Genomic DNA, 20,504 nt, shown 5'->3' with positions numbered 1-20,504 from the left:
TCAGGAGAAAGAAAACTGGCATTCTACGGATCGGAGCGTGGAATGTCAGATCCCTTAATCGGGCAGGTAGGCTAGAAAATTTAAAAAGGGAAATGGATAGGTTAAAGTTAGATATAGTGGGAATTAGTGAAGTTCGGTGGCAGGAGGAACAAGACTTTTGGTCAGGTGATTACAGGGTTATAAATACAAAATCAAATAGGGGTAATGCAGGAGTAGGTTTAATAATGAATAAAAAAATAGGAGTGCGGGTTAGCTACTACAAACAGCATAGTGAACGCATTATTGTGGCCAAGATAGACACAAGGCCCATGCCTGCTACAGTAGTACAAGTTTATATGCCAACTAGCTCTGCAGATGATGAAGAAATTGATGAAATGTATGACGAGATAAAAGAAATTATTCAGGTAGTGAAGGGAGACGAAAATTTAATAGTCATGGGTGACTGGAATTCGTCAGTAGGAAAAGGGAGAGAAGGAAATATAGTAGGTGAATATGGATTGGGGGGACGAAATGAAAGAGGAAGCCGCCTTGTAGAATTTTGCACAGAGCATAACTTAATCATAGCTAACACTTGGTTCAAGAATCATGAAAGAAGGTTGTATACCTGGAAGAATCCTGGAGATACTAAAAGGTATCAGATAGATTACATAATGGAAAGGCAGAGATTTAGGAACCAGGTTTTAAATTGTAAGACATTTCCAGCGGCAGATGTGGATTCTGACCACAATCTAGTGGTTATGAACTGCAGATTGAAACTGAAGAAACTGCAAGAAGGCGGGAATTTAAGGAGATGGGACCTGGCTAAACTGAAAGAACCAGAGGTTGTAGAGAGTTTCAAGGAGAGCATAAGGGAACAATTAACAGGAATGGGGGAAAGAAATACAGTAGAAGACGAATGGGTAGCTCTGAGGGATGAAGTAGTGAAGACAGCAGAGGATCAAGTAGGTAAAAAGACGAGGGCTAATAGAAATCCTTGGGTAACAGAAGAAATATTGAATTTAATTGATGAAAGGGGAAAATATAAAAATGCAGTAAATGAAGCAGGCAAAAAGGAATACAAACGTCTCAAAAATGAGATTGACAGGAAGTGCAAAATGGCTAAGCAGGGATGGCTAGAGTACAAATGTAAGGATGTAGAGGCTTGTCTCACTAGGGGTAAGATAGATACTGCATACAGGAAAATTAAAGAGACCTTTGGAGAGAAGAGAACCACTTGTATGAATATCAAGAGCTCAGATGGCAACCCAGTTCTAAGCAAAGAAGGGAAGGCAGAAAGGTGGAAGGAGTATATAGAGGGTTTATACAAGGGCGATGTACTTGAGGACAATATTATGGAAATGGAAGAGGATGTAGATGAAGATGAAATGGGAGATAAGATACTGCGTGAAGAGTTTGACAGAGCACTGAAAGACCTGAGTCGAAACAAGGCCCCGGGAGTAGACAACATTCCATTAGAACTACTGATGGCCTTGGGAGAGCCAGTCAAGACAATATTCTACCATCTGGTGCGCAAGATGTATGAGACAGGCGAAATACCCACAGACTTCAAGAAGAATATAATAATTCCAATCCCAAAGAAAGCAGGTGTTGACAGATGTGAAAATTACCGAACTATCAGTTTAATAAGTCACAGCTGCAAAGTACTAACGCGAATTCTTTACAGACGAATGGAAAAGCTGGTAGAAGCGGACCTCGGGGAGGATCAGTTTGGATTCCGTAGAAATGTTGGAACACGTGGGGCAATACTAACCTTACGACTTATCTTAGAAGAAAGATTAAGAAAAGGCAAACCTACGTTTCTAGCATTTGTAGACTTAGAGAAAGCTTTTGACAACGTTAACTGGAATACTCTCTTTCAAATTCTGAAGGTGGCAGGGGTAAAATACAGGGACCGAAAGGCTATTTACAATTTGTACAGAAACCAGATGGCAGTTATAAGAGTCGAGGGGCATGAAAGGGAAGCAGTGGTTGGGAAAGGAGTGAGACAGGTTTGTAGCCTCTCCCCGATGTTATTCAATCTGTATATTGAGCAAGCAGTAAAGGAAACAAAAGAAAAATTCGGAGTAGGTATTAAAATTCATGGAGAAGAAGTAAAAACTTTGAGGTTCGCCGATGACATTGTAATTCTGTCAGAGACAGCAAAAGACTTGGAAGAGTAGTTGAACGGAATGGACAGTGTCTTGAAAGGAGGATATAAGATGAACATCAACAAAAGCAAAACGAGGATAATGGAATGTAGTCAAATTAAATCGGGTGATGCTGAGGGGATTAGATTAGGAAATGAGACACTTAAAGTAGTAGAGGAGTTTTGCTATTTAGGGAGTAAAATAACTGATGATGGTCGAAGTAGAAAGGGTATAAGATGTAGACTGGCAATGGCAAGGAAATCGTTTCTGAAGAAGAGAAATTTGTTAACATTGAGTATAGATTTAAGTGTCAGGAAGTCGTTTCTGAAAGTATTTGTGTGGAGTGTAGCCATGTATGGAAGTGAAACATGGGCGATAAACAGTTTGGACAAGAAGAGAATAGAAGCTTTCGAAATGTGGTGCTACAGAAGAATGCTGAAGATAAGGTGGGTAGATCACGTAACTAATGAGGAGGTATTGAATAGGATTGGGGAGAAGAGAAGGTTGTGGTACAACTTGACTAGAAGAAGGTATCGGTTGGTAGGACATGTTTTGAGGCATCAAGGGATCACAAATTTAGCATTGGAGGGCAGCGTGGAGGGTAAAAATCGTAGAGGGAGACCAAGAGATCAATACACTAAGCAGATTCAGAAGGATGTAGGTTGCAGTAGGTACTGGGAGATGAAGAAGCTTGCACAGGATAGAGTAGCATGGAGAGCTGCATCAAACCAGTCTCAGGACTGAAGACCACAACAACAACAACGACAGGAGTGGGCGCTAGGGCTTGACGTATGAGGAGCGGTACTATAGTCAAGGAGGAAACCACGCATACTGTAACTGGCTGCATGGTACAGCGCATATTACACTGCAGTCTCGGTAAGATAGCATGATTCTTCTTCTTCTTCTAGCATGGAAACCATGCATTTCCAGACATAAGTTCATTAGACCTTTTTTGTTCCGTACCCTCTCATCGAACAACCCTTTGAGTTTGTACATGCTGGAAAAAATCCTCCTGTATATAGTTTCTAGATGTCAGATTCTAATATAGTCGCTATTAACTCGGGCAATAAAAATTGTCCGACTACTGTCAAACAATCAACATAGAAATGAAATGAGACAAAATAGACATTCTTTTTATCGATTTATTTCGAGTTAAATTACAATTTTTCAGTATAAACAATATAACTTATTTTGTATAAAAAGTAAATAAGCTCGTTTTACTTTCTGAGTACATATTCCACGAGATGCGCTGTACTACTGAGTAGTGGTAGTAGTTTTTCACTACAGGAGAGGAGAAAACTGAAAGCACTTTTTCATGAAGAATAGAGTTCACTACAAAATACTAGTGATGTAGAAGAACAGAGTTGCTAAATGGATTGTTGCAGCGAGTACTAGATATGGAAAGCATGTAGGAGTGGCTACTGTAAACGTATCTTGTGGAATGTGTCCTCTGAAACTCCTCTAGGACGTGTGGTCAGTGGCCGGGCTGTTCCGCTTTGTACTGTGCTGTGGTGGGGCCCCCTCAGTAGTGGTACCCGCCACTGCCGCTGCCGCTTCCGGCGCCACCAGCGCCGCCTCTGCCGTATCCGTAGCCGCCGGCTCCGCCAGCCGAGTAGGCGGTGAGCCCGGTTTCCTGGTACTCAATAGTAGGCCTGTATCCACCCTCGTCGGCCTCGTAGGAGACGATCTGCTTGCGGCCATCGGGCAGCAGCACGCGGTACTGGCCCTGAGCGCTCTCATACTGGCGGGCCTCCTCGTGGCCGAAGTCGGTCAGCGTGGCGGCGTCCTGCACTGAGTAGCTGAACTGGTAATTGGCCGGCTCCTGCAAAGACAGCAGGCGTGACTGCGGTACCCCACAGAACATTTTGTGCAACACATTTATGACTGTCTCCGAAATTTGTGATTACTGATGAATCTTAAAGGAATCTTGTAGATGCTTTTTCTTTCACGCTGGGATTTAGTGTTGCTAAACACTGATTTAAATCCATATGAATTTACTGTCTGTACTTCTTTTGAGGGAAGTGGAGCGGTGAAGATGAAACGGTTGCTCTCGTTCGTACAACAACAGCCAGGGCTACGAGTTCTGATGTACACCTGTAGATGGCAATGGCATCGTCTCCACGGTAGCAACTGATTTTAATTTTCCACATTTCAGTCAAGTAGAACGAAATATTTGTGAATTATACACAGAAACTTGCCTCGTAAATCAGTCTACGTATTAGCAAAAATATATCAGAATTCCGACTTTATTACCTGAGATTAGCCCAAACGTACAGATAATATCGATAAGGGGACTTAAGTTACTTACGGGACCAAATTAGAGGGCTCAGTGGTTAAATCTTAGACTAGAATTTGCGTTCCCATCCTCGCCCAGTGAAGGCTTATCATTCTAACAAGTGAAGGTTTGGTTTTTGTATTATCATATTTAAAGCTATTACCTTGCAATATAGTTCTTACTGGACTACATAATTTATATTAATGAAGTACTTTAAACAGACAACATAATCTTATAGATATTGGTAATTCAGCTACACTCGTGAAAAGAGGTCTGCGGTATTTTCAAAATGATCTGAAATACATGTTGACTTCCCCTTTACTTTTATCTTACTTACGTGCCTCCAGATAAACCAGTACGGGCTACAACAGCTTTTCTTAGAAACTGTCTGAAGACGCACGCGTAGAATCTCTTGATAGAAAGAATGTTGGTGAGCCATTTCTGGACGTCGAGCAAAGGGCTCAGCCACAATATTGATGAACTAACCGCACTGTACTTATCGTGGACCGAACTGCAAGCCTCACAGACAAAGAGAACGGTTGCTGGAGACGTGAGGCTCCAGAGAAATATACACTGCTTCTGAATCTCCTTACATTTCTCTGGCTCTGTGAGACATGCTTATTTACTTGGGAACATAAAAAGAACACTCAAAATTTAACACTTCAGGCTGAAGACACTCCGACAAAGACATTAAGTGAGAATGAAGCTAATGAGAGACTACTCTGCAAAGCGGGACGCCATGAAAAAGGAAAGGAGTAAAAACATTCCTACAGTTGAGATGTATAACTTATTATATGTGTTACAGTGTAATTAAGAAACCACTGTCATTTTCTATCTCCTGTCATACTCCTGCAGATTAATGCGTGGGAGGAATGAACGTCTATTTATAGTCCGTTATTTCATAATCACATGAGATAAATGTAGGACGACATAGTATTTTAACTATCCTTGTAATTTCTTCTCTTTGCATTTTAACGGTAAGCACAGCACCTGTTATTTAGCGTATTCTACTGCAATTGACTGCATCCCTCTCCATCGCTCTCACGTTGACAAAGCGAGCCCATGACGAAACGCGCAACTACTTCCGGTATTTTCTCTATCAATCGTCGTAAAATCTCATGTTTTCGAGCGATAATTAAGGTAGCTCCGGAAATGAGTCACTGAATTTTAGAATTATTCTAGTAAATTTCAGTCTGGTATATGTTATCCCCAATGACTAATTTTATATGTTCATGTCATCTTTGCTCTCTCCGTCCGCATACACTCCAGTTTTAAAGACTTTTTTGTTTCCTATGGTTAATCGCTAATGGTGTAATGAAACAAATGAATGTTGGCCTTCTATTTTCCTCGAATAGATCATGTTATAGTTGTTTCATTGAATGCACTATACCCGCACAGGCCGTTTAAATACACAGTGAATCGTAATCGTACCATGGAACTTCCTTGTGGTAGATACTAAAGTAATTCATTTTCTCTAAGCAAAGTATTTGGTAGGATGATTGAACATGGCAGTTGAAGACCACATGCCGAAACAGGATTATAACACATATCCCTGCCTTTCGAATCAAAGTCTGGCATACATTTCTAACTTGTCTCGTGCAATCAGTCTGTTTGTACTTTTTAAATTGACTTTCTGGACGTGCGCATCTAGCCGTCTCAACAGTGGTAGATACGACAGTGTGTTTCGAAAAATCAGAACATCCATTAGGGCCAAGCAATAGCACTCCGTCGTAAGGCCACAAGTGGCCTACCGGAACCATCCGACCGCCATGTCATCCTCAGGGGAGGATGCGGATAGGAGGAGCGCGGGATCGGCACACCGCTCTCCCGATCGTTATGATGGTATTCTTCACCGAAGCTGCTACTGTTCGTCGAATAGCTCCTCAATTGGCATCACGAGGCTGAGTGAACACCTAAATATGGCAACAGCGCATGGCGGCCTGGATGGTCACCCATCCAAGAGCCGACCACGCCCGACAGGGCTTAACTTCGGTGATCTCACTGGAAGCGGCGATTCCACTGCTGCAGGGCCGTTGCCGCCAAGCAATGTCCTTCTGCGAACTTAAGAAACAGCCTTATACTTGTCATATGAAGCCATGCAGGCGATTTTCTTTTCAGTTATGATGGTACGAAAATAATTGCCTCACGATATCCAGTCCCTAAACAGAGAAAATTTCCAGTGTGGCAGGGAATCGAAATCGGACCCCTTCAGTCTGGAATTTGCGAGCTGACCACGCAGCTACCTAGACAGGCCTCGCAATCACGTGTAAACGTTATTTAGTTTCTTTATCCATACCTGTACTTACTCGATAATTCCGGACAGTAGTGAAGATATAAGCAATTTTACGTTCTTCTTTTGCGCTAGTATACCGTTTACTTTAGTATTTTCATACAGTGAGATATGAGCAAACTCCGTGACACTGTATCACCACTAGACATAGTCGTTGGCAGAATACGCGGCAAAACGATGGTTAACACTCTAACATAGACCCACTGTGGAACTGGTCTAGATTAACGTGGTATTAGGAAGGACAGCTAACTTCTGCAGCAACTGTTCAAAATTCTGACAGAGCTCTAACTTGTAGATACAACAGCAAAGTGTTTACCGCGCAACAAAACTCTACATTCAACCGACATGCGTTAGGGCAGAAGCTGCACTTGCTACGAGTCACTTACAGCGAGTGCGTCTTCCTGGGCTCCGCCGCGGCCGTAGCCCGCAGCCCCCGGGACACCGTACTGCGTGGAGATCCCGCGGCCGGCAGCTCCCAGACCACCGAAGCCGCCGGCAGCGCCAGGGACGCCGTACTGGGTGGACAGCGCGCCAGCGCCTCCAGCCAGCAGGCCGCCTGCTGCGGACGGAGCGCCGTACTGCGTGGAGATTCCCCTAGCTCCAGCTCCAGCTCCAGCCAGGCCGCCGCCGAACCCAGAGGCACCGCCCAGAGCTGAGGGCGCGCCGTACTGCGTGGAGATGCCGCGTGCTCCAGAGAGAGCACCCACCCCGAGGCCCCTGCCGCTGGCCAGCCCACCGAAAGCTGACGGAGCTCCGTACTGGCTGGAGATGCCGCCGGTGCGCCCGAAGACGCCGCCAGCTCTGGAGATGCCTCCGAGTCCACCGAGACCACCAGCTCTGGAGATGCCTCCGAGGCCACCAGCTCTAGAGATGCCTCCGAGTCCACCGAAGCCTCCTGCGGCCGACGGGACGCCGTACTGCGTGGAGACACCGCCTACCCTCCCGAAGCCGGCAGAAGCCGCCGGTGCTCCGTACTGCGTGGACAGTCCACCGACTCCTCCGAAACGTCCCCCGGCCCCACCAGCGCCTGCAAAACGGATCACGTCAGTCACTTCCTGAATCCATCTTCTACACCAGCTGAAATGAAATGTCGCGTGTTGAGGGCCTCCCGGCAGGTAAATCTGATCGCCTAGTGCAAGTCTTTTGAGGTGACGCCACTTCGGCGACTTGCGCGCCGGTGAGGATGAAATGGACAACACAAACAGCCAGTCCCTGAGCGGAGAAAATCTCCAACCCAGCCGGGAATCGAACCCGGGCCCCCCGGCATGACAAGTCAGCGCACAAAGCAATGAAGTTATTATTATTTATTAATCTAAACTCCGTCGGAACAGACCACGAAAGGCCCAACGGTACTGACCGACCGCTGCGTAGATAAGTAGAGGCATTTAGTCTTCGCACTACTCTCCCGGTCGTTGTGAGATTCATGACTGGAGCCACTACTTCTCAGTCAAGTAGCTCCTCAACTGCCCTCACAAGGGGTGAATGCACCCCGCTTGCCAACAGCGCTGGATAGACCCGACCAGTCACCCATCCAAGGGCTAGCCAAGCCAGGCAGCGCTTAACTTCAGTGATTTGATGGGAACCGGTGTTACCACTGTGGAAATTCCGTTGGCACATTATTGTTTATTTCTATTTATTTGTATATTCTTAACAATTACAGCCTATTATCCGAGAAGCCAAACTAGACCACAATAAAACGATACCACAATAAAGGCTTCAACCAGTTACGCAACTACTAATACTACTATTAGAACTAAACAATCTGTTCTCCTTTTGTTGGCTTACTTTGGTTTATTTAAACTGCTGTTCGTCTTTGACCACGAGTCAGGAAGTAATTTCCACAGTATATTTGCAGACCACGTTTACTGCACATGTAACTACCGTAGTAATTTTCTACGGCTGGAAAACATTTCCACTACCTGTCTGGCACACATTTCGGTGATTCTTGACTTATTTTATATATGTTTCACCTTGGGGGCCATCTGAAGGTTACGTTATTCTTGAAAAAATAAGTTTGTCAAGATGGCTCGTATTTATTTTTATCGCTATTGCCGGTTACGAAAGATCTACGCTGCACATCATCGGACGAGAATAGATCTTGACGATGACTTCACTTAACAAGAGTCTAAGTGTAGCCAACATTGTAGCGCCTGATAGTGGCTTAAGACTAAATCATGATACGGCGGTTGTATCATTCGTTCATCTGTCTTTTGAGTTTGTGTAGATACTGTACAAAGCATACGAAACATGACCGGTCAGGTTAAGGTATCACATTTTTGTGTATCCCTGTCATTTCGAAGAAATTCATATGTTCTACTGCCTGTGCGTGAAGTGTCCCACTCATTTTACCACAGCTGCAATATGCTATTTTTTATTTATTTTTTCGTATTTGCCTCAGTTCCAAGTACACTTCGAACTTCCATTTCATTGCCTTTCTTTAACCAATTAAGTTCTTCCCTTTTTCTGATTTCCAAGTCCATTGGACATATTGCTAGATTTTCTAAAGGGCATCAAACGGGTTAATGCAGTAGGCGCCCGTTAATCTCAGCACCACTCTTCGTTAACGTATTGCAATTCCTTTCTACGAATTGAGCATCTTCTGGGCGGGATGTCTGAAGCGAGATTAGAATCTGACGTTTTGTTGACAGCCAGGAAAAGTTGGCCAAGGATTCATAAGAATGTCAGTTGTGATCTATTCAGTCATTGACAGATACTGTGGGAAACGTCAACAGCGTCAGAATTCGAAACCCTCCCCTTAATAAGATCAACGGAGAGCCTGAATCTTTCGGCCGTATCTCTTGCACAGAACATAACACGGATAAAATTGTGGAAACGTTTCTGAATAAAAAAGGCCTGTCATGGTGCGCTATTAACTGATCCAGAAGGAAGTAAAATTCAGGGACTGATGATAAAGAGGAATCGTCCGAAAGGTTCTGGATGAGTGCAGTGACAAATGATGAAAATCAGAGCTGTGAAGAAGGTCGCGTTAGACCGCACCCGCTGGTCGCAGTGTCCGTGGAGCAACTTACCGAAGGCTCCTCCCATGGCCGGGGCTCCGTAGCGTGCGGAGGGCGACGGTGGCAGGTACTGCCGGTCCACGGGGGCCTCAGCCACCGCAGCCGACACGATGGCGGCCAGCACCATGAACACGGTCTGCAACCGAAAAGTGAGCACATCTTAGCAACAGCTGCTTACCAGGCTCCCCCTGCTCACAACAGACCAGACAACGGTGAACAATTTTTACTGGTGTTTCATCCCTTCCATCCCGTATGGATGAGGTTTGGGCTGTCACAGATATAATAATCCGCTCTTCAGCTAGGAGTACTTATAAAGAGATGACAAGGATGACAGAAAAATTAAAATAGGAGGCCCGTTTACCTTGTAAGGTAAAAAGATTAATGACAGTCAGCTAAAAGGATGAAAAATATATACAATTTAAAAACGGAGTTGTGATGAGGTGATATGAAAAAACGCTGGAGCACTGCACTTTCACTCAACATCTGAAGGACCTGCACTCGGTGAAAAAATATTCTTGGAGGAGAGAATGTGTTCTACAGAGGTTGGGAGCGGCGAGTAAGGAGATAGGGGTTTGTTAGATGGGGAAACTATGGAGATGACAAGTAGTCGGTGAAGCAGGTAGTGGGGATACAGAAGGTGGAATGGACAGAGGGTCAGGAGGAGTAATGGGCTGTGGGGAGAATGGTGGTACAAGAAGAAAGAGATAGAGTGGGAGTAGAGGGAAGTAGAGAGGAGCCCTGATGTGGAATGGGATAGGTGGAGAAGGTTTAAGGCAGATAGATGGGATAAATATTGGGGCTTATCTCATTGTCTGGGAGAGTGAGTTGGTTGAAGTTGCTGTTGAGACAGGATATGGAATGTATGTAGGTGTAGGCCTGGAGGGTTTTGTTCGTGAAGGCGCGGCAGCATACCAAGGTTGGTGATCAAAGGCGAGACAATGGGGTTATCAGAATCTCGTTTATGGATAGTATAGGAGATGAGGAGTTACTCAGTGTTGTTGAGGAGGGACGGAAATTTTCTAAGATGGTAGAGGATCCATATGGGAAAAAATAAACGGAGGTGGAAAGCTTGGTGGAGTAAATGGCGTAAGGTGAAACATGTATTTCCATCATTTTGGAATTAAGGACCAACAACTTTGATTTCATAATTCTTTATTTAAATTTCTGTCACAGTTGCGTGTATTTTATACTGGTAGACAGTGTTGATCGTAGCCATTCATTTTCAAGCCAGACCTGCACTAAAAGTTCTTATGAAAGGAAAATTCCACCGATACACAGTCATATAGGTGACCTTATTACATGTGTGACGTCTTCAACAAGTGAAATTGCGCTGAATGCTTGTACGACAAACAAATATACAGGAAATCAACATGTGTTGCTAATTTTCTGCCGGCCGAAGTGGCCGCGCGGTTCTGGCGCTGCAGTCTGGAACCGCGAGACCGCTACGGTCGCAGGTTCGAATCCTGCCTCGGGCATTGATGTGTGTGATGTCCTTAGGTTAGTTAGGTTTAACTAGTTCTAAGTTCTAGGGGACTAATGACCTCAGCAGTTGAGTCCCATAGTGCTCAGAGCCATTTGAACCATTTTGCTAATTTTCTGCCTGTCCAACACATGGAAGGAATACAGCGACACCTATTGTCTTTCTGTAATCTTGTTTGTGGTTCAGTGCAGTTTCGTATGTTGAGTGTATAGCTCATGTAATACGAACATTCTGTATCTCTTGCATGGCTGTGCTTTCTTGTGTGAACATTACATTTTGCTCTGATAAGCATTTTTAGTACATATTAGGTTTTCAAAAACGAACAGCTATGTTCGAAACTTCTGTATCTCTTGCATGGCTGTGCTTTCTTGTGTGAACATTACATTTTGCTCTGATAAGCATTTTTAGTACATATTAGGTTTTCAAAAATGAACAGCTATGTTCGAAACTACTCACCAATATAAATTATACGCAACTGTGAAAGAAGTTTCAATAAAGAAAAGCTGTGATACTTCCATTGTCGCAATACGCTGAAGAAAGGGTTCACTTCATTTGACGTATACAGGCTCTCTGAAGATGAAACTACTCGTCGCTACGGGGAAAATTCGCTGGTGAAACACGGTATATTTGTTTTTTGGGTTATCAGCTTTCTTGAATAATTGCTTCAGGAAGGTCCTGCGCGTCAGATTTGTATTCAGTCATCATCAAGAGATGCACTGCCTTCCGATGCACAAAGTTGTCATCATACGTCCCGTAAGGAACTAGTTTTAAAAAAGCTGATAGACGATGTTAAAACTTTCTACATCTACATCTACATTTATACTTCGCAAGCCACCCAACGGTGTGTGGCGGAGGGCACTTTACGTGCCACTGTCGTTACCTCCCTTTTCTGTTCCAGTCGCGTATGGTTCGCGGGAAGAACGACTGTCTGAAAGACTCCGTGCGCGCTCGAATCTCTCTTATTTTACATTCGTGATCTCCTCGGGAGGTAGAAGTAGGGGGAAGCAATAATTCGATACCTCATCCAGAAACGCACCCTCCCGAAACCTGGCGAACAAGCTACACCGCGATGCAAAGCGCCTCTCTTGCAGAGTCTGCCACTTGAGTTTGCTAAACATCTCCGTAACGCTATCACGGCTACCAAATAATCCTGTGACGAAACGCGCCGCTCTTCTTTGGATCTTCTCTATCTCCTCCGTCAACCCGATCTGGTACGGATTCCACACTGATGAACAATACTCAAGCATAGGTCGAACGAGTGTTTTGTAAGCAACCTTCTTTGTTGATGGACTACATTTTCCAAGAACTCTCCCAATGAATCTCAACCTGGTACCCGCCTTATCAACAAATAATTTTGTATGATCATTCCACTTCAAATCGTTCCGCACGTACACTCCCAGATATTTTATAGAAGTAACTGCTACCAGTGTTTGTTCCACTATCACATAATCATACAATAAAGGATCCTTCTTTCTATGTATTCGCAATACATTACATTTGTCTATGTTATGGGTCAGTTGCCACTCCCTGCCGGCCGAAGTGGCCGTGCGGTTAAAGGCGCTGCAGTCTGGAACCGCAAGACCGCTACGGTCGAAGGTTCGAATCCTGCCTCGGGCATGGATGTTTGTGATGTCCTTAGGTTAGTTAGATTTAACTAGTTCAAAGTTCTAGGGGACTAATGACCTCAGCAGTTGAGTCCCATAGTGCTCAGAGCCATTTTTTTTGCCACTCCCTGCACCAAGTGCCTATCCGCTGCAGATCTTCCTGCATTTCGCTACAATTTTCTAATTCTGCAACTTCTCTGTATACTACAGCATTATCCGCGAAAAGCCGCATGGAACTTCCGACACTATCTACTAGGTCATTTATATATACTGTGAAAAGCAATGGTCCCATAACACTCCCCTGTGGCACACCAGAGGTTACTTTAACGTTTGTAGACGTCTCTCCATTGATAACAACATGCTGTGTTCAATTTTCTAAAAACTCTTCAATCCAGCCACACAGCTGGTCTGATATTCCGTAGGCTCTTACTTTATCAGGCGACAGTGCGGAACTGTGTCGAACGCCTTCCGGAAGTCAAGGAAAACAGCATCTACCTGGGAGCCTGTAGCTAATATTTTCTGGGTCTCATGAACAAATAAAGCGAGTTGAGTCTCACACGATCGCTGTTTCCGGAATCCATGTTGATTCCTACAAAGTCGATTCTGGGTTTCCAAAAGCGACATGATACGCGAGCAAAAAAAATGTTCTAAAATTCTGCAACAGACCGACGTCAGAGATATAGGTCTATAGTTTTTCGCATCTGCTCGACGACCCTTCTTGAAGACTGGGATTACCTGTGCTCTTTTCCAATCATTTGGAGCCTTCCGTTCCTCTAGAGACTTGCGGTACACGGCTGTTACAAGGGGGGCAAGTTTTTCCGCGTACTCTGTGTAGAATCGAATTGGTATCCCGTCAGGTCCAGTGGACTTTCCTCTGTTGAGTGATTCCAGTTGCTTTTCTATTCCTTAGACACTTATTTCGCTGTCAGCCATTTTTTCGTTTGTGCGAGGATTTATAGAAGGAACTGCAGTGCGGTCTTCCTCTGTGAAATATCTTTGGAAAAAGGTGTTTAGTATTTCAGCTTTACGCCTGTCATCCTCTGTTTCAATGCCATCATCATTCCGGAGTGTCTGGATATGCTGTTTCGAGCCACTTACTGATTTAACGTAAGACCAGAACTTCCTAGGATTTTCTGTCAAGTTGGTACATAGAATTTTACTTTCGAATTCACTGAACGCTTCACGCATAGCCCTCCTTACGCTAACTTTGGCATCTTTTAGCTTCTGTTTGTCTGAGAGGTTTTGGCTGCGTTTAGACTTGGAGTGAAGCTCTCTTTGCTTTCGCAGTAGTTTCCTAACTTTGTTGTTGAACCACGATGGGTTTTTCCCGTCCCTCATAGTTTTACACGGCACGTACCTGTCTAAAACGCATTTTACGATTGCTTTGAACTTTTTCCATAAACACTCAACATTGTCATTGTCGGAACAGAAATTTTCGTTTTGATCTGTTAGGTAGTCTGAAATCTGCCTTCTATTACTCTTGCTAAACAGATAAACCTTCCTCCCTTTTTTTATATTCCTACTAATTTCCATATTCAGGGATGCTGCAACGGCCTTATGATCACTGATTCCCTGTTCTGCACTTACTGAGTCGAAAAGTTCGGGTTTTTGTTATCAGTAGGTCCAAGCTGTTATCTCCACGAGTCGGTTCTCTGTTTAATTGCTCGAGGTAATTTTCGGATAGTGCACTCAGTATAATGTCACTCGATGCTCTGTCCCTACCACCTGTCCTAAACATCTGGGTGTCCCAGTCTATATCTGGTAAATTGAAATCTCCACCTAAGACTATAACATGCTGAGAAAATTTATGTGAAATGTATTCCAAATTTTCTCTCAGTTGTTCTGGCACTAATGCTGCTGAGTCGGGAGGTCGGTAAAAGGAGCCAACTATTAACCTAGCTCGGTTGTTGAGCGTAACCTCCACCCATAATAATTCACAGGAACTATCCACTTCTACTTCACTACAGGATAAACTACTACTAACAGCGACAAACACGCCACCACCGGTTGCATGCAATCTATCCTTTCTAAACACCGTCTGTGCCTTTGTAAAAATTTCGGCAGAATTTATCTCTGGCTTCAGCCAGCTTTCTGTACCTATAACGATTTCAGCTTCGGTACTTTCTATCAGCGCTTGAAGTTCCGGTACTTTACCAATGCAGCTCCGACAGTTTACAATCACAATACCTATTGCTGCTTGGCCCCCGCATGTTCTGACTTTGCCCTGCACCGTTTGAGGCTGCTGCCCTATCTGTACTTGCCCGAGGCCATCTAACCTAAAAAACCGCCCAGTCCACACCACACAACCCTTGCTACCCGTGCATCCGCTTGCTGCGTGTAGTGGACTCCTGACCTATCCAGTGGAATCCGAAACCCTACCACCCTATGGCGCAAGTCGAGGAATCTGCAGCCCACACGGTCGCAGAACCGTCTCAGCCTGTGATTCAGACCCTCCACTCGGCTCTGTACCAAAGGTCCCTAGTCAGTCCTGTCGACGATGCTGCAGATGGTGAGCTCTGCTTTGATCCCGCTAGCGAGACTGGCAGTCTTCACCAAATCAGACAGCCGCCGGAAGCCAAAGAGGATTTCCTCCGATCCATAGTGACACACATCATTGGTGCCGACATGAGCGACCACCTGCAGATGGGTGCACCCTGTACCCTTCATGGCATCCGGAAGGACCCTTTCCACATCTGGAATGACTCCCCCCGGTACCCCCGGTATGCACACGGCGTGCACATTGGTTTTCTTCCCCTCTCTTGCTTCCATATCCCTAAGGGGCCCCATTACGCGCCTGACGTTGGAGCTCCCAACTGCCAGTAAACCCACCCACTGCGCCCGCCTGGATCTTGCAGACTGAGGGGCAACCTCTGGAACAGGACAAGCAGCCATGTCCGGCCGAAGATCAGTATCAGCCTGAGACAGAGCCTGAAACCGGTTCGTCAGAAAAACTGGAGATGCCTTCCGCTCAGCCCTCCGGAATGTATTTCGCCCCCTGCCACACCCCTAGACGACCTCCCACTCTATCACAGGTGAGGGGCAGCCTCAGTGTGGGCTATATCCCGGGCAGCCACAGTCGTAGTCCGATTTGGGGATGCGTGGGACGAGCTGGCCGTCCCCGACAAACCCCAATCCGGAACCTCACAGTGATGCCCATTGGCAACAGCCTCAAGCTGTGTGACCGAAGCCAACACTGCCTGAAGCTGGGAGTGAAGGGATGCCAACTGAGCCTGCATCCGAACACAGCAGTTGCAGTCCCTATCCATGATAAAAACTGTTGTGCAAAGAACGTCTGAACTAATCTACAGAGAGCACAAACAATTCGACACAAAATTTAAACGGTTATTAAAATGCAAGATTGCCTAGTAAATGCAGTAATGCTGCAACTTGCGCACTGCTGACACACTGCTCGGCGGCGGAAGGAGACTACGCGATTTTACACTATTCAGGTACTAAAACGCGATGCTACAACTCTCAAATACTATAATACGCCAGAAATTTATGAATTAAACGATGCAAATACCGAAAACACGCAAAGAAATTAAGAATTAAACTATGTAACAAATAAGTGAGCTAAGAGTATACGACTTGCTGCTGCAGCTGCTTATCCAACGGTGGCAGGGAGCACACTCGCTGTGACCAACCGACACTGGCCGTTCAAAACAAAAACAGGAACCTGGACTCGAGATCAGGTATCTAAAAAACACTTTCCGTAAGAAGAGCTAAAGCGATCAATTTGTTAAGTTAGTCATTTCTAGCAAACGAAACCTCAATGATTCTCAGTCACGTGAAGGTGATTAGTTCATAGCATGTCTTCCTTTCTACAACAAATCAAATGAGCACGGCCTGGGCAATCGCGGCATTCAAAAAATTTGCCGATCACTCAAGAGAAATAAACAGATGTTTCACACAGTAAAAGATAGCCTTTGTGTCTGTGCTTCTTATGAAGTGATACCAGTTATACTGGTCACTTGACACGGACAATATAGAACGCTACACAGAGTACCTGCGTCATACTACATAACGCAATTTCGACAAATCTGTTGCTGTCGAACACAAGCTCACAACACGATTGTGTCTGATGAAACGGAACTATTATCCCATGCATCTGCCTACTTGGATCCTGTCACCAAGGAAGCCGTTGAGATCACAATGATAACAACGGCGAGACATTGGCTTACAGCCTTAATGGTGCTTGGGAACGGAAAAGGCAACAGGGAAATCAGCTGAGCCAGCCGTCAACCAAAACCACCATAGCTTCCAATGATTTCCAGTCATAGCCATCGACTTAATATCTGGTATCATATGGAAGTTCTGTGACTTCGAGACGTCTCCGTAACACACTTCGGCCAACTAAATGAAGTTCCCAACGTCCAACAGAAGTCTCATGATGACAGCGACGGAGGAACTCGTCCAAAGCTCGAGGCTAAATATAAACTGACGTGGCACGAACTCCGTCAAGCATTTATTGGGCGGACATCATATGACAAAATTGCATTTTTTGTCTTACATTTTACTATACATCCGCGTAGAAGGATTTAAGCTAGCGAGCATCTTCAAAAAATCTTCAATTTCAAAACTTGATGGTACGCTACTAGTACGTTGGATACATCAAAAAATAGTTCAGTGGAACACCTTAAGCGACGGACGAAGAAAGACTGAAAGCTATAAGGATACGTGGGTAATACAGCAGCCTTTGAACCGCAACGTTCCCTGATAATAAAACTGAATGATCAACGTAACTTGTACTTTTTTGTGTTGTCAGTTAACGGTACATTGGCAAGCTTTTGGCAGATGAAGATGTTTTCGTGGTATTATGTTTCTACATTACGTAACATTTTTCCCGATTGACTTTGTAATCAGGAATTTCTTTTATACATATATTTGATGTGCGTAATATGTTTCTGTGTTATCACTGCTGTATATGTAGCAGCGATACATGATCTGCCAGATTCTTTTTCAGGCATGTGCGCTATGCGGAAGGATTGCAGGATATTTTGAATGAAAAGTGCAGTTTACTGGGCACATACAGTGGGCCAAGATCAGACGAAAGAAAGATGGAATATATGTGTAAACACTGACAGAGGAGAATCACGAATGAGAGTAGCGAGGAACTCTACATTAAATACCGGGACCACGTAGTAGTAGAAGTAATTGTGCTACATTGGAAGCAAGGAGATCCAAAGAACATGAGAAGCGGACTAGCAAAGGCAAAGAGGATATTCCTGCCCGAAACAAATCACATAAGGGCTTTAAGCTGCAGAAGAAATTTCTGAGAATGTACATCTGGAGCAGAGCACCTTACGTAAATGAACCACAGACAATGGGAAAACCCGAAGAGGATCAAAGGTATTGAGATTTGGTGTAGAAAAAAAATCTGAAAATGATACGGACTAATAACAAATGAGGAGATTCTCCGTACATTGGTGAGTAAAACGGGCTGGGCGATGGGGCCTGTTTTGAGACATCACTTCGATTGAACTAGAGGGAACCTTAAAGAAGGAACCGTAAAGATGGAACCGTAATAGACAAAAAACTGTAGCGGCATACGGAGATTCGAATAAAAGATTTAACGTTGGATGTTAAGTGTAAGATTTAAGCTTAGATGAATAAACTGGCACTGGAGAAGAGCCCGCTCCGGGCCGCATCAAACCAGTCAGGAGACTCGTGACTCTACAAATAAACAGTTCAAATAAAACACAAGCGTGTATCAAATTAGGTGTACCGCTGTGGACAGAGTAACAGTTATGTCGATAAAGGATGTCCCGATAGCTGGCACGAATAATTCTAATGCGAAACCCATCTCGCGTTTGATTTGGCAAATAGCGCCAGCTGTTCCTGTAACGTCCCGTTCCTGCGAAAAAACTACCCGTAGCGAAGAACAAAGACCTATACTCGGGAATCCGTAGGCAGGTAACCGGCACTCAGACATTGCAAATCCCAGCAGATTGCTGGATGCTTACCTTCATGATGAGCTCAGAGAGGTGTAAACGCCGAGAGGATGGAAGTGGATGTGATGATTCTGCCGGCTGCGGACGGCGTATTTATACTGGCCGGTGGCCCCACTCGTGGCGTGGTGGTCTTTTTGCGTTGATTGCGCGCGTTCCAGTTGCACCAGTTGTGAGGGACGGACGCGCGCCGATGATGGGCAGCGTGCATTGCGCCAGACACTTTCACGGCGAGCGCGGCGGAGGCACACCTCCGCGCGGCTTGCCTTCGCCCTCGCCGCGGACCACTCCGAGTGGCTCTTCGCAACCCCGAGGTCACCTCGCCGCCTAATACGGCGCGCTGCTCCCGGCAACTTTACGACCGTTTCGTTCGTGTCGCTGTTGCGGCTACTGTGTGCTCACGAAACAGAGGAGGCCCACTAGCCCCGACAAAGTAGTCAAAAATGTTCAAAAGGCTCTGAGCACTATGGTACTTAACTTCTGAGGTCACCAGTCCCCTAGAACTTAGAACTACTTGAACCTAACTAACCTAAGGACACCACATACATTCATGCCCGAGGCAGTATTCGAACCTGCGACAGTAGCAGTCTCGCGGTTCCGGACTGAAGCGTCTAGAACAGCTCGGTCACAACGGCCGTCTGAAGCCATCAGATCGTGTGAAGGGGTAGTAATGAAGTTTTAATCATCACTTCTACTAAAGAAGGTGTAGCTTAACTTTTTGTTAATAAGTTTCCTTTAATTCACGTCTATGGTCACAAACTTCTTTTGTTAACAGGATCCCGGTTTCGGTCTATAATGACCATCATCAGATCTGCAGCAAAAATGGGAAAAACACTCGCAAACCGTCTACAGCGTAAGAATATTTGATAGACCATAATGAAAACTAGTACTGACAAAATTTACATTCGTGCGCTTTAAATACGAAGAGGCATACCTGTTTCATAAAAACGAAGTCCTAATGTACTGCAGCCATAGTGGTATCGTCAAATGTTAAATGCGGAATCAGCACCAGCATCGTCAAATACACTACTGGCCATTCAAATTCCTACACCACGAAGATGACGTGCTGCAGACACGAAATTTAACCGACAGGAAGAAGATGCTGTGATATGTAAACGATTAGCTTTTCAGAGCATTCACTTAGGTTGGCGACGGTGGCGCCACTTACAATGTGCTGACATGAGGAAAGTTTACAACCGATTTCTTATACACAAACAGTAGTTGACCGGCGTCGCCTGCTGAAACGTTGTTGTGATGCCTCGTGTAAGGAGGAGAAATGCGTACCATCACGTTTCAGACATTGATAAAGGTCGGATTGTAGCCTATCGCGACTGCGGTTTATCGCATCGCGACATTGCTCCTCCCGTTGGTCGAGATCCAATGACTGTTAGCAGGATATGGAATCGGTGGGTTCAGGAGGGTAATGTGGAACGCCGTGCTGGATCCCAACGGCCTCGTATCACTTGCACTCGAGATGACAGGCATCTTATCCGCATGGCTGTGACGGATCGTGCAGCCACGTCTCGATCCCTGAGTCAACAGATGCAAGACAACAATCATCTGCACGAATATTTCGACAACGTTTGCCGCAGCATGGACTATCAGCTCGGAGACCATGGCTGCGGTTACCCTTGACGCTGCATCACAGACAGGAGCGCCTGTGATGGTGTACTCAAGGACGAACCTGGGTGCACGAATGGCAAAACGTCATTTTTTCGGATGAATCGACGTTCTGTTTACAGCATCATAATGGTCGCATCCGTG

The 20,504-nt window shown here is 45.1% G+C and overlaps 1 protein-coding gene across 1 annotated transcript; it reads right to left on the bottom strand.

Moving 5' to 3' along the window:
- Nucleotides 1-3,254: 3,254 nt before the first annotated feature.
- Nucleotides 3,255-18,835, bottom strand: LOC126483856 (pro-resilin-like). Its single transcript, XM_050107079.1, has 4 exons — nt 18,756-18,835; nt 9,721-9,844; nt 7,078-7,718; nt 3,255-3,948 (listed from the first exon to the last, which is right to left on the bottom strand). Exons 1-4 carry the CDS (start codon nt 18,759-18,761, stop codon nt 3,649-3,651), a joined length of 1,071 nt encoding a protein of 356 aa, XP_049963036.1. The 5' UTR covers nt 18,762-18,835; the 3' UTR covers nt 3,255-3,648.
- Between the last annotated feature and the right edge of the window lie 1,669 nt (nt 18,836-20,504).

Source organism: Schistocerca serialis, chromosome 6, assembly GCF_023864345.2.
Source record: "Schistocerca serialis cubense isolate TAMUIC-IGC-003099 chromosome 6, iqSchSeri2.2, whole genome shotgun sequence".
Taxonomy (NCBI): domain Eukaryota; kingdom Metazoa; phylum Arthropoda; class Insecta; order Orthoptera; family Acrididae; genus Schistocerca; species Schistocerca serialis.
Note: the sequence above shows the minus strand (reverse complement) of the source record. Positions and strands in the feature narration are given on the sequence as shown.